The 15,449-nt window shown below is 41.5% G+C and overlaps 1 protein-coding gene across 6 annotated transcripts in view; it reads left to right on the top strand.

The window, feature by feature from the left end:
• The first annotated feature begins 8,006 nt into the window (after positions 1 to 8,006).
• The window catches only part of LOC121569125 (zinc finger CCHC domain-containing protein 2), a 75,493-nt gene continuing 68,050 nt past the window's right edge, over positions 8,007 to 15,449 (top strand). For all 6 annotated transcript variants that reach the window (XR_006001331.2, XM_041879781.2, XM_041879785.2 and 3 more), the window contains exon 1: positions 8,007 to 8,950. Coding sequence is in view for 5 of the 6 variants with exons in the window: in XM_041879781.2 (XP_041735715.1) it covers positions 8,177 to 8,950 (774 nt within the window). In the remaining variant the exon portion in view is untranslated. The remainder of the gene's footprint in view (positions 8,951 to 15,449) is intronic.

Consider the following 15,449-nt stretch of genomic DNA (forward strand, 5'->3'; position numbering starts at 1 on the left):
ACAAATGATAGTCCCACTAAGCCCAAACCAGATGGGATGGCGTATCGCTGCAGAGTGCTGTGGTAGCCATACTGGTTAAGTGTGCTTGAATTCTAAATAAATCACAGACAGTTTCACCAGCAAAGCACCCCCACACCATAACACCTCCTCCTCCATGCTTCACGGTGGGAACTACACATGCGGAGATCATCCGTTCACCCACACTGCGTCTCACAAAGACACGGCGGTTGGAACCAAAAATCTCAAATTTGGACTCCAGACCAAAGGACACATTTCCACTAGTCTAATGTCCATTGCTCGTGTTTCTTAGCCCAAGAAATTCTCTTATTCTTATTGGTGTCCTTTATTAGTGGTTTCTTTGCAGCAATTCGACCATGAAGAACTGATTCACGCACTCCATTCTGAACTCTTGATGTTGAGATGCATTTATTTGGGCTGCAATTTCTGAGGCTGGTAACTCTAATGAACTTATCCTCTGCAGCAGAGGTAACTCTGGGTCTTCCTTTCCTGTGGCGGTTTCATAACAGCGCTTCACGGTTTTTGCAACTGCACTTTAAGAAACTTTCAAAGTTCTTGAAATGTTCCATATTGACTGACCTTCATGTCTTAAAGTAATGATGGACTGTCATTTCTCTTTGCTTATTTGAGCTGTTCTTGCCATAATATGGACTTGATCTTTCACCAAATAGGGCTATCTTCTGTATACCACCCCTACCTTGTCACAACACAACTGATTGGCTCAAACGCATTAAGAAGGAACAAAATTCCACAAATTAACTTTTAAGAAGGCACACCTGTTAATTGAAATGCATTCCAGGTGACTACCTCATGAAGCTGGTTGAGAGAATGCCAAGAGTGTGCAAAGCTGTCATCAAGGCAAAGGTGGCTACTTTGAAGAAACTCAAATATAAAGTACATTTTGATTTGTTTAACACTTTTTTGGATACTACATGCTTCCATATGTGTTATTTCATGGTTTTGATGTCTTCACTACTATTGTATAATGTAGAAAATAGTACAAATAAAGAAAAACCCTTGAATGAGTAAGTGTGTCCAAACTTTTGACTGGTAGTGTAGCTCCAGTCATCAGCTACTCAGATAGCCTACTACAACAGTAGCCTACCATTGCAATTCAACCTGTCACCTGAGTCAGATGATACATCATAGGCCGCATGCACCTTGCATCAGATAAGACATGAAACAAAATGAAAATGTGCCTGTGAAATATTAGGCTACATTCCCATCACCAAATTCATCAAAAGCATGTAGCCTATCTTTACATCAGTTAGATTATCTGAAACGCAAATATAGAGATCTATAAAATGGGTTCGGAGAAATCTGCAATCTGATTGGCTGAAATGGGGTTCCAAGCAATTGACAATTCCCTGGTATCTGCACTGTCTACGCAAGTAGTGGCAGGCTTCAAAATATCAATACTCCAACTCAATTACAAATTATAATAATAAATCAAGAACATAGTTCATAACATTACAGTTAATTACTAATAAAGTAAAGTAATCAAAGTCGTTTTGGGAATAGCCATTAATAAGTTCAGGAGGAAAAAGATCTGAAGAGAAAAGCTTACCTTTTCAATTCCAAGAGACCAGTACAGTAAAAACTGTCCCTCTCCGGAGTAAAACTTGGGACAAAATGATTTATTGTAGAAATAGAAATTCTCCGTATCGTCACTAGAGGGAGACTTCGCCAGTGGTCCACAAGTGAAAGTGTCGCTCTCGCAGGTCTTTATACCCGGGGAGCCTGTGACGTCTCATCGAACGCTCCACATGTTGCTGCTGTCACTCCCGAGTCCAGACTTTGTGAAATGAGCGGGATAACCTTTAAATTCATCCATTAGACAGACAGAGAGACTGACACACACACACAGGTCTTCATTGATTGATTTATTGGTTGAAAGATACACTCACACGTATATGGTGGTGCTCTGTAGCTCAGCTGGTAGAGCACGGCGCTTGTAACGCCAGAGTAGTGGGTTCGATCCGCGGGACCACCCATACACAAACAAAAAAAAATTATGCACGCATGACTGTAAGTCTCTGGAAAAAAGCATCTGCTAAATGGCATATTATTATTTATATAGCCTCACTTTATGACATGTTTGATTGAGAATATCTGTGAAGGCTACTATATTCAGTAGTGGCCTATTTTAACTTGTCTAACTCTAGATTGTTTTTTGTTGTTACATAAATGGTTAGATATAGAACAAGCACACATTTACCTTTACTACCCCAATGTGTATGGAAAATGTAACAGTAGTTAAAATATTTGTCCCCTGCACAGTTTCAACCAAAATTAATCTCAAAACGCTCATTAGTGACTGAAAACCTTCATGAGAGAAAGTGGCAATCAGGTTGACACTTAAATTCAACCAACTACACTGTGCATGAAAAACCTTTTTAGAGTTTTAATGTAGGTTATGCTTTACCAAAAAGATACCCATTGCAGTGTCTGAAGCAGACCAAATCCCTAGATCCAAAGCCATGCTGTTGAAATGCCATAGACTCCACCCTACACTCAGGCCCCTAAACTAACTATTTTCGATCAAAACAACCACAAGACTCTAATGTTTAGAGACTTTGACTAAGTGGAAGGTGATGAAGACTAAATGATCTACGTCAGAGGTCACTGGACTGGATGAGTTGGCATTGGTCAGTGGAGTTGGCATTGGTCAGTGGGTGGGAGGTGTCGTAGTAATTGTAGTGTATTGGAGAGTTCAAATATGTATTTCAATGTTTCTAGCAGCTGGAGAATGTTCCATATGCATAAATGCTGTGTCCTCATGGCTTAATTTTTGAGTTTCTAAAACCTTAAGCATTTCGACCACCCACACTTTTTCTTTTAATTTGATTAAGTTAAATGTTATGCTGCACATATCCTTGGGAATTCGGGTTGTGTTGGTTGTCTAACCTCTTTAAATGTCAGTTGAAAGGGCATACATAACCAGCTCATTTTATCAATAAACAAACCAAAGTAAATGTCACTGGATCCATTCTCAGTGAGAATATATTAGTACAATAGGCTATTACTGTAATGAAGTAAAATGAATGTAGTTCTTCCACTTTATATGAACACTATAGAAAAAATTAAAGCTGGTATTTGAAATCCTTTGCATACGATACCACAACATTTACAGTATTTTCAAGAGACATGACACTTATACGTCGCACATTTCAGCAATTTAACCTTTATGACTACCAAAAGGAAAGATGATGAACCCTGATCAAATGTTGCCCCCTGTTGCTTGCCTTCGATTACTGCTCAACATAACATAATTCAAGGCTTCAAGCTGTTTTGAAAAACACAAGCTACAACAGCTATGTGGATGGTCAAAATGCCATGTCAAAATTTCATCAACATGTTGAAGTATACAGGGATTATCAAGGATATATGATTAATCTGTCATATACTGAACAAAAATATAAACGCAACATGTAAAGTGTTGATCCCATGTTTCATGAGCTGACATAAAAGATCCCAGAAATGTTCCATACGCACAAAAAGCTTATTTCTCTAAAATTTTGTGCACAAATTTGTTTACATCCCTGTTAGTGAGCATTTTTCCTTTGTCAAGATAATCGATCCACCTGACAGGTGTGGCATATCAAGAATCTGATTAAACAGCATGATCAATACACAGGTGCACCTTGTGCTGGAGACAATAAAAGGCCACTCTAAAACATGCAGTTTTGTCACACAACACAATGCCACAGATGTGTCAAGTTTTGAGGGAGCATTCAATTGACATGCTGACAGCAGGAATGTCCACCAGAGCTGTTAACAGAGAATTGAATGTTAATTTCTCTACCATAAGCCGCCTCCAACGTCGTTTTAGAGAATGTGGCAGTACGTCCAACCGGCCTCAAAACCGCAGGCCACGTGTAACCACGCCAGCCCAGGACCTCCACATTGGGCTTCTTCACCTTTTCTGTCTGTAATAATACCCTTTTGTGGGGAAAAATTAATTCTGATTGGCTGGGCCTGGCTCCCCAGTGGGTGGGCCTGCCTCTCAAGTGGGTGGGACTATGCCGTCCCAGGCCCACCCATGGCTGCACCCCTGCCTAGTCATGTGAAATCCCTAGATTAGGGCCTAATGCATTTCTTTAAATTGACTGATTTCCTTATAAATCAAATCAAATTGTATTTGTCACATACACGTGTTTAGCAGATGTTATAGCGGGTGTAGCGAAATGCTTGTGCTTCTAGCTCCGACAGTGCAGTAATATCTAACAAGTAATATCTAACAATTTCACAACATATACCTAATACAAACAAAACTAGTAAGGAATGGATTTTAAGAAAATATACATATATGGACAAGCAATGACAGAGCGGCATGGACTAAGATACAGTAGAATATTATAGAATAGAATGCAGTATATACATATGAGATGAGCAGTGCAAGATATGTAAACATTATTAAACATCATTAAAGTGACTGTAAACATTATTTAAAAAAAATAAAAAAAATGTAACCTTTATTTAACCAGGTAAGCCAGTTGAGAACAAGTTCTCATTTACAACTGCGACCTGGCCAAGATAAAGCAAAGCAGTGCGATAAAAACAACAACACAGAGTTACATATGGGTTAAACAAAACATAAAGTCAAAAATACAACAGAAAATATATATACAGTGTGTGCGAATGTAGTAAGTTATGGAGGTAAGGCAATAAATAGGCCATAGTGCAAAATAGTTACAATTTCGTATTAACACTGGAATGATAGATGTGCAAAAGATGATGTGCAAATAGAGATAGTGGGGTGCAAATTAGCAAAATAAATAACAATATGGGGATGAGGTAGTTGGGTGGGCTAATTTCAGAAAGGCTGTGTACAGGTGCAGTGATCGGTAAGCTGCTCTGACAACTGACGCTTAAAGTTAGTGAGGGAGATAAGAGTCTCCAGCTTCAGAGATTTTTGCAGTTCGTTCCAGTCATTGGCAGCAGAGAACTGGAAGGAATGGCGGCCAAAGGAGGTGTTGGCTTTGGGGATGACCAGTGAGATATACCTGCTGGAGCGCAGACTACGGGTGGGTGTTGCTATGGTGACCAGTGAGCTAAGATAAGACAGGGATTTGCCTAGCAGTGATTTATAGATGACCTGGAGCCAGTGGGTTTGGTGACGAATATGTAAAGTGTTCAATTTCTTAAAAAGTGTCCAGTGATTTCAATAGGCAGCAGCAGCCTCTAATGTGCTAGTGATGGCTATTTAACAGTCTGATGGCCTTTAGATAGAAGCTGTTTTTCATTCTCTCGGTCCCAGCTTTGATGCACCTGTGCTGACCTCGCCTTCTGGATGATAGTGGAGTGAACAGGCAGTGGCTCGGGTGGTTGATGTCCTTGATGATCTTTTTGGCCTTCCTGTGACATCGGGTGCTGTATGTGTCTTGGAGGGCGGGTAGTTTGCCCCCGATAATGCGTTCGGCAGACCACACCACCCTCTGGAGAGCCCTGCGGTTGCGGGCAGTGCAGTTGCCGTACCAGGTGGTGATACAGCCCGACAGGATGCTCTCAATTGTGCATCTGTAAAAGTTTGTGAGGGTTTTAGGTGCCAAGCCGAATTTCTTCAGCCTCCTGAGGTTGAAGAGGCTCTGTTGCGCCTTCTTCACCACACTGTCTGCGTGGGTGGACCATTTCAGTTTGTCGGTGATGTGTACGCCAAGGAACTTGAAGCTTTCCACCTTCTCCACTGCGGTCCCATCGATGTGGATAGGGGGGGTGCACCCTCTGCTGTTTCCTGAAGTCCACGATCATCTCCTTTGTTTTTGAAGTTGAGTGAGAGGTTATTTTCCTGGCACCACACTCCCAGAGCCCTCACCTCCTCCCTGTAGGCGGTCTCGTCATTGTTGGTAATCAAGCCTACTACTGTTGTGTCGTCTGCAAACTTCATGATTGAGTTGGAGGCGTGCTTGGCCACGCAGTCATGGGTGAACAGTGAGTACAGGAGGGGGCTGAGCACGCACCCTTGTGGGGCCCCAGTGTTGAGGATCAGCGAAGTGGAGATGTTGTTTCCTACCTTCACCATCTGGGGGCAGCCCGTCAGGAAGTCCAGGACCCAGTTGCACAGGGCGGGGTTCAGACCCAGGGCCTCGAGCTTGATGATGAGCTTGGAGGGTACTATGGTGTTGAATGCTGAGCTATAGTCAATTAACAGCATTCTTACATAGGTATTCCTCTTGTCCAGATGGGATAGGGCAGTGTGCAGTGTGATGGCGATTGCATCGTCCGTGGATCTATTGGGGCGGTAAGCAAATTGATGTGGGTCTAGGGTGACAGGTAAGGTAGAGGTGATATGATCTTTGACTAGTCTCTCAAAGCACTTCATGTTGACAGAGGTGAGTGCTACAGGGCGATAGTCATTTAGTTCAGTTACCTTTGCTTTCTTGGGTACAGGAACAATGGTGGCCATCTTGAAGCATGTGGGAACAGCAGACTGGGAAAGGGAGAGATTGAATATGTCCATAAACACACCAGCCAGCTGGTCTGCGCATGCTCTGAGGACGCGGCTAGGGATGCCGTCCGGGCCGGCAGCCTTGCAGGGGTTAACATGCTTAAACGTCTTAATCACGTCGGCCATGGAGAAGGAGAGGCCACAGTCCTTGGTAGTGGGCCTCATCAGTGGCACTGTGTTATCCTCAAAGCGGGCGAAGAAGGTGTTTAGCTTGTCTGGAAGAGAGATGTCGGTGTCCGCGACGTGGCTGGTTTTCCTTTTGTAGTCCGTGATTGTCTGTAGACCCTGCCACATACGTCTAGTGTCTGAGCCGTTTAATTGCGACTCCACTTTGTCTCTATACTGATGTTTTGCCAGTTTAATTGCCTTGCGGAGTGAGTAGCTACACTGTTTGTATTGCGGTTGTTCGCGCTTTCAGATTGGCGCGAATGCTGCCATTTATCCACGGTTTCTGGTTAAGGTAGGTTTTAATAGCCACAGTGGGCACAACATCACCTATACACTTCCTGATAAACTCAGTCACTGTTTCAGTGTATTCGTTTAGATTCTTTTCGGAAGCTACCCGGAACATATCCCAGTCCGCGTGATCAAAACAATCTTGAAGCGTGGATTTCGATTGGTCAGACCAGCGTTGAATAGTGATATGAACTGTAACTCAGTAAAATCGTTGAATGTTGCGTTTATATCGTTATTCAGTTTATTTCATATACAGTGGGGTACTGTAAAGCAGTGGGTTTTTTTTTATCCTGGTCCTGGGGACCCAAAGGGGTGCACATTTTTGTTTTTGCCTTAGCACTACACCCAATAATCAAGGGTTGATGATGAGTTGATCATTTGAATCAACTGTGTAGTGCTAGGGCAAAAAAACAAAATATACACCCTTTTGGGACCCCAGGACCAGGATAGACACACTTCTGTAAAGGACTGAACATAATTCAGGCCTTGGTACTATGCAGTGCACTACTTATGTAATGTTATTTTTGAGCCACTAAGGGTCAGTGTTGTCTAGAGGAAGGCTTATCTCAGGATCGGTCCATAGGAATAATAACTAGAACACACTGTAATGTAAAGTGGTACCAACACATTTACATGCTTAAATAGCTAAATCAAGAGAAGATAATATACCTGAATACACATATATAATTTTAACCTTTGCTTTAGGCCCAAGCATTTGAGTGAATACATGAAACTGTAGTGTATACTGTAATAAATTGAGTACTGAAAACATCGGCTATTAATAAAACATTTTTAGACTACCTTTGTAGTTAACACATTACAAAAAAAAAAAAAATGATGAGTTGCACATTGCCTATCACATAATATAGGCCTGCCATTTCATAAGATACTACAGATTAAAAATTACATACATCTAAAATGTAGCTTTCTCTACACATTTGAGTTCTACCTAGCTTGTAGATAAATAAACTAAAACGATAAACTCAAGTTGTTATGACACTTGCGTAACAACAAACGTTCAGGACCCAGAATGCTTATATGGAAAGGGGAGGGGTTTGTGAGTGATTGACAGGTCACCAGAGTGCCGTCTACAGTGGAGAAAACTACAGCTTGTCGCCGAGTCACTGTGATTATTACAAAACACAGAAACATTTATTTTCCTCCGTTGATTCTGCTTTAAAAAACGATTCGACGATCAAAGGATGTATATAAACCCGTAATTTACGCCTTGAAGCCTTTCTAGTCGAGCTGATAATGCTTAAAATGAAGCTGCCCATGAGAACTGCGGAGGCAGAAGGAGACGATACGGCCGAGGAACAGCCGGATCTCCATATTCCAAGATCTGTCTCTCCCACGGTCTCTGACAGGCTCGAAGGTTCTTCTAGACACCCAGGATATCCATCTCAATTGGATAAAGAGACCGTTTTCGAGTGGTTTGGTTTGCATCTAAATCCTGCCAAGCGGATCGAGTTTATGTGCGGACTGCTGCATATGTGCCAGCCACTCGAGCTCCGGTTTTTGGGCTCCTGTCTGGAGGACCTGGCACGGAAAGATAACCACGTTCTACGGGATGTCGAGATAAGGGCCAACAGTCCGAATGATTTGGCCATTTTATCAAATGTTATCGACCCTGTCGTGCGCTCCAAACTGCTGGTCTGCTTGTCTCTTCTGGGATCTGACAGCAGGGAGTGTGCGGGAATACTATTTCGGATACTGAGCCATGTGGATCCCTCCTTGTTCTACAAAAACTATGGCTACTCTGTTTCGCCCTTCAAGGACTCTCAACAGCACCCGTTCCATTCTCCGTGTGTGGACGGGAAAGCGTTCGGGAGAATAGAACAGAATTGCGGGCTTCCAATGGAGGCAGCGATCGGACCCTTGGAGCAGTTGGCGCTGCTTTTTACTATGGCCTCCCTGCATCCAGCGTTCCCTTTTCATCAAAGAGAAACAGTTCTAGAGCAACTGGACAAAATTGAACTTGCTATAGAGGACGAGAGACAGCAGAATCAGCGCAGAATAAACGCCCAGGTAACATTGATTAGCAGTTTGATTGACTAGTGTGTTAGCTAACGTTAACTGGGGTTGTCACTAGTTACCACACAGCCACAAAGGTTATCATAAAAATTCATTAAAACAAAAATGAGCTTTTGTCTTAATTTAAGGTTAGCAGTCTGGTAAGGTTAGGTTTAAAATCAGATTTTAGAAATAGGCGGGGTTTAGCCATAATTATGACTGTGGCTGTAGTAACTAGTGACGACCATTAGCTAGCTGCAAAATTAGTGGCAAGCTAACAAAGTTGCTCTGGATAAGAGCGTCTGCTAAATGATGTAAATGTAAAACAAATGAGTTAACTTTCTCTCTAAATAGAGTTTTGGGCCTCTGCACTGACGCCGCTAGCTAGATCAGGGTTTCCCAAACTCGGTCATGAGGCCCACCTAGGTACACGTTTTTGTTTGCCCTAGCACAGATTCAAATAATCAAAGTACGATTATGAGTTGGATATTTTAATCAGCTGTGTACTAGTAGTGCAGGACCGAGTTTGGGAAACCCCTGAGATAGCCTAGATAGAGATCACGTTATGGTTCCGACTAGAGGGAGTACAGCATCGACTGGTTCGTATCTAAAACATTCTCCATTCAGGCTGCATAGGCTTCAATTTCCTCAACTTTATATAATGGCAAGAAAAATAGGCATACTTTCCGTATGAAATTGGGAAAATATGCGTATTTTCCTTATGAAACACAATTTTCCACCACCATGCTAACTGGTAATCCCGGATGTTGTGTATCACGTTCAGCCAATCAGGTTGAATCTATCAGACCAGGGGTTCCGTTTCTTTTATGCCTGCTGCGTTAAAAGCTCTGCATGGTCAATCTGGCACCTGCAGTGGAGTACAGCGTTTACTGCTATACGGCCTCTGTAGAAGTCGGGGCATTCATACTTCTTGCGTTTAGCAGAGCTGTTGTCAAGGAAGTGAGTTTGTGTTTATACAGGACCTCCCGCCCCCACCTACCCTCAACCAATCATGTCAATGCGGAGCTATTAGCGTCGGCTAATGGGTATCCTAATAAATTAAATCAAATCTATAGGGAGCCCTCAGCATTGTTACACAATTTGGGAGGTGCACGGCGGTGCGGTACTGAGCAGTCTTTTTTTTCACCCCAAAAAGCCAATTTGTGACCCACCATCTCTTTTAGTCTTATGTTCCACATTTTGAAATTGTTTTTTACAATGGATAAAAGTACAGACTCAGAGCTCCAAATGGCATATTGTACATTGTAGTTGGAGGAAATATGGTGATAAATGTATAATCCCATTTAGGAGAAAAGGGCATTGAAACATTTAGCTGTGATTTTCACACTTGCTCTACATTAATCCTTGGGAAACATATATTTAGAAAAGGAATACTTTCACCAAATTGTCAAAATGGATTCTCTGAACATTATCTCACCAAGTTACTCAATTAGGCAAGCCATTTACAGTATTAAATTGCCTATTGTTGTATAATAAAGACAACCTTTCACAGTGAACAGCTAGTGCTGTTCTTTGTTTACGCCAATTTAGCATCGTTCACAACCTCTAAAGCCTTAGACCCACCCATCTTGTAAAATAATTCACATGGGAACACATGCAAATGTGGCCATGTGCTAAAGCAGGGAGGTAGTGGTTAAGATTTCAACAATGAAATACTTTATTATCTTCTTCAAGTGCTGAAGGTAGTAGCCTACAATTAGGAAAAACTTAAAACACACAAAGGCTTAGGTAAAAACAATATCTAGGCCTATATCATAACATCTTTTGAGTGATTTTGGTTCAGGTCATGTTATGATATCTTTAGAGCAGGACATGTAATCCTGATCTTCTCAATTTAGCAGCTGTCCCTATAACGTAACATGGGGTTTGGTTAGCTTGTTAATCGATTAGCATTCACATCACAGTGGCTGTTTTCGGTAGCTAGCTAGTTAAACATGACAAACTGGCAAACATGAAAAAGATTATCGTCATGCATGCCTTAGCACATCAGCAATCAACATTAACAGCAGAATGCAACTGTCCAATTCAGCTAGCTGTCTTACCGTTGCTTCGTCCCGCAACAAGCCATCTGTAAACAATGGCTCATTGTGGGACGAAGCAAGCTATAATGGTACCTGTATGCAACTGTCTACCTAGCTAGCTATATAGCTAGCAATGAAAACAACTTTTTGATATAGTTGAGAAAATAATGTAGCCTATGTGCATGTAGCTATCTTCGTAGTTGAGCTGTAGACTCTTACCGGTGTATGGATTAGCAGTCCAGACTGCTTTAGCCACAGAAGACAGAGCTGTGTCGATACCAGCAGCTGTAGTCAGGACAACACTGGTATTGAAAGCTGTAGCTACACTTTGCATGTAGTCCATGATGAAAATATTAGTTAATCCAATGGATCTTTCAAATATCCGTGGTAGCAGAGAGCAGGATGTGCCATTTGACAGAGAAACCTTGAGTGACAGAATGGACTCTCTTTCTCGTGAATGTCCCAGCCCCCTCATTATTTCAACCAATCATGGCTAGGCAAGATTCTGTATTTTTTCTGTGTCTAAACAGCTTTGTGATTTCACATTTTATTTATATTTCAGATTACATACAAGTTTGTTATTAAGGCACATGAAAGTTCACATGTTGCAGAAATGACTTCTTGAACAACAACAAAAACATTTTGATGAAGAAAAAAATGTTTATTACGTTCAAATGCATCTCCTGTGAAGTAGTGACGTGCGACATACGCCCAGCTTTGTGTAAGGGGTCACATTTATGCTATCAGAACAAGTTCACAAATAAAATACATCTTTATGATACCTCATGTAGGGATTTCAAAGACACAAATTAGTTTGAACTCCTGGGAAGAGATTGGGGAGCTAATAGGGATAGATGCGGTGCAGACTGTGTGGGATAGAAGAATGCTGGATTGGCACACATTCAACAAATCTGATCTAACAAAGTGGATATTTGTCAAATCTGTCATGATTGATGTATTGTAACAGGCCCACAATGTGGTTACTAAAATCCGATTTGGATATATTTGGCTGTTTTCGCTGCATATTGTTATTTTTACGGCTGCTCTTTAATTATTTGTTACTTTTATTTCGTATTGTTTTATATTGTATTTTTTTTTTTTTTTTTTGGTATTCTTTCTTAACTGCATTGTTGGTTAAGGGCTTGTAAGTAAGCATTTCACTGTAAGATCTACACCTGTTGTATTCGGCGCATGTGACAAATACGATTTGATAAGTTAACACCTTTTCAGGTTTAGAAAGTGACTGCTAAATGCTAACTTCCATTCGTATACGCTGGTAGCATACTAGCATACAGAAATCGGTGGTGGTAGTCAAAGTAGTTTTTAACTGTAATGCAGTTGATTGATGACATGAGCATGTATTGGGGTTGACATCCATACAAGCATTAATAATATAATAATAATAATATGCCATTTAGCAGACGCTTTTATCCAAAGCGATTTACAGTCATGCGTGCATCCATTTTTTTGTGTATGGGTGGTCCCGGGGTTCGAACCCACTACCTTGGCGTTACAAGCGCCGTGCTCTACCAGCTGAGCATTATACTCTGATTTGTACCTCAACATAATGTGAAATACACATATAAATATTAAACAATAGCCTTAATGTAGGCTAATGTTTCTGGGGGGGCAATGGGGAGATTCGGGATGAAGATGCAGGTGGGAAAACGGTGCAGCCTTTTTACTTCATGCTATCTTGGCTGAGCTCCTATGTCAAGCACCGGGAAATGGACTCCAACATCTCAAAAGAGGTAAGGTCTTTTCGTTTAACCAGATGCTTGTAATTAGCTGGATGGCTATAGAGATTTAGTATTCATACTGCGTGTGCTTCGGGGAGCTGTCAAACGCATCCAATAAATTGGTCTGCACCGCACCACTCGTAGCGATTCAGGGCTAATCTCTATAGCCATCCAGCTAATTATAAGCAACTGGCTAAACAAAATGACAAGACCTTACCTCTTCTGAGATGTTGGAGTCCGTTTCCCAGTGCTCTTTACCGCATCTATCCTGATTACCTCCCCAATCTCTTTTCAAGAGTAACTCATTTTTGTGCCTCTAAAATCCCTACACAAGGTATCTTTAAATATGTTTTTTATTTGTGAACTTGTTCTGATAGCCTTACGTCAAAGTTCTCCATGTTTGTTGTCAAGGAAGTGAGTTTGCGTTCATACAGGATGTACCACCCCCACCTACTGTCAACCAATCATGTCAATGCGGAGCCCTCCGCATTGTTAAAACATTTGGAAGGTGCACGGCATTGCCGTACGGTGCTCGATTTGACCTCCGGAGGCTATTCAATTGCGTCACACCCTCCATACGGAGCCTCCAGTATGCATGGCCAGATCAAGCATAAATTGGCTTTAACGCAGCGCTGTATCGCATTAGAGGAAACCAAGGGCGGGTCTGCATATTTTTGACTAGCAGAAGTGACTTTTGAGGAGAATGAGGTTAAAGTGGAACTGATATAGTTTTAACTACTTGCAGATATGAAACAAACAGACAATCATATCAGTAAAAAATATCAAATTCCCAGTTTTTGCCACAAAACTAACTTTATAAGAGGTTTTCAAAATAGGTTCTATTTGACAAAACATTCCATGACGTAGAGTGAGGTATTGTTGGCAGAATAGATCAATGCAGTTCAATGCATGATTAATATAATTCACCAATACATTTCTTGGTAGTCCAACAAATATTGCTATCAGGTTGTAAATCACAGCTGGCCTGGCACATTGTTTGCTTCCTCCAGCCATTCGGGATGCACTGTTTCAGATTCAATGACTCAGTATTTTAGACAACAACAGACAAATGTAACCAAGGCTGGAAATGTCAATACAATCAAACTATCAAGGGAAACGATCACAATTCAGTCATTACATGGCTAATATGCTAACTTATCAATTTATGTAGCTATTTATTTAGCAAGAAAATAACATGGAGCCTAATGTTAGCTAGCTAGCTGCTGGGAGGATGTTGTCATTGGACAAGTGGGTGAGTGGCCGACTTCACCCCATATTGTTTTTCTGTGGCTACAGCTAGAGATGCAGGTGTCATTTGGTGAGCTAGCAAGAAATGTGAATCACTTTGCTAGCTAGCTATGCTGAACTTGAACGACTGTTACAGTTAGCATATCTCTTAGTTGTCAATCAAATGTATTTGGCATCGGTCAAATGGGCATGCAGGCAAGTTCCCATTCAGTTGTCAAAATGTGGGTTGGGACAAGCATGCATTGGCAGGCAAGCTACAGAAGGGCGAGCAGGCTACTATTCTCCATAGTTTATCAGTGCAATTTTTTTACAGCCAACTACAAACTGAAAAAGTTTGAAAGGGTTACTGTTCCCTTGTTAGATTTTCGCTCATCTCGTTCTGGCTAACATGAGTTGTTGATCTTGTTGTTGTTGATTTACGTAGGCAACTGAGGGGGAGAGAGACTACCTTTTCATGGTTGTTTGAGCAATAGGACTGTAAAGTTCCCAAATATAAGACGACTGGTATTTACATATTTGCAGAAATACATTCAGGTGTATTGTGCGGCTTTTGGCGAATGCTTTCTAATTATCTAAAGTTGCGCTGTTGCTACTGCCTGTAAACACACAGTCCAGTTCAAAGTGAATGGTGGCAGGCCTGTGTAAGTAGCTGAATTTGTCGCTAGAATCTTTTAACAATAAACGTAGCTGGAGAGGTCTGAAAACTCGCTAAATATTGTTGGCAACACTGCCTGTGTGGCAAATGGATTATTTGCATATAGACCTACTGTAGCTCTGATTGGCTATGGCGCACCGGTCTGACTCCGGAACTAGACAGATGGTTTTATTTACTGCAGTTTCTATTAATTGTCAAAACGTACAGCAGCTTTCCCAATTTTCACAAATGCCTTACTCCTACATAATTCCCAAACATTATATGAATGTATGAAAATGTGAAAATGACCATAAAATAAGTGCTTGCTTGTCAGTAAAAAAAAAAAAAAAAAATCAAAAGGTTTAGGATTAGCTAAAATGCTAAAATTGTCCTCGACGCGACTCAAACATATCTAGCTACAACCTGGTCTGCCCTGAAAACAGTCTTGGTTTCCACTAATGTGATACAGCACTGCTGGTTAGGGGTGAAAAAACGGACTGCTACAACCTAATTGGCTGAACGCGATACACCTGGGATTAACATTTAGCCACTAGCGTGGTGGTAGAAAATTATGTTTCATAAGGAAAGCATGCATATTTTCCCCATTCGCCTTCTCGCCATTGAATAAATTTAAGGAGGAAATCGAAGCCTATGCAGCCTGAATGGAGAATGTTTTAGGTGCGAACCGGTCCACGAGGGATCCAAATGTATTGCCGGCTGCATACAATGCGTTTGGACGGTAAGATAAAAAACGACTCCATATCGCCATCTGCCAGCCGTTGGGCTAGGTAGCTAGCTAGCAGTGAAGTTTGCACATTATAGCTAGCTAGCTACCGTAGTATAGCTCGTAG

The sequence above is a fragment of the Coregonus clupeaformis genome, chromosome 7 (assembly GCF_020615455.1).
Source record: "Coregonus clupeaformis isolate EN_2021a chromosome 7, ASM2061545v1, whole genome shotgun sequence".
NCBI lineage: Eukaryota > Metazoa > Chordata > Actinopteri > Salmoniformes > Salmonidae > Coregonus > Coregonus clupeaformis.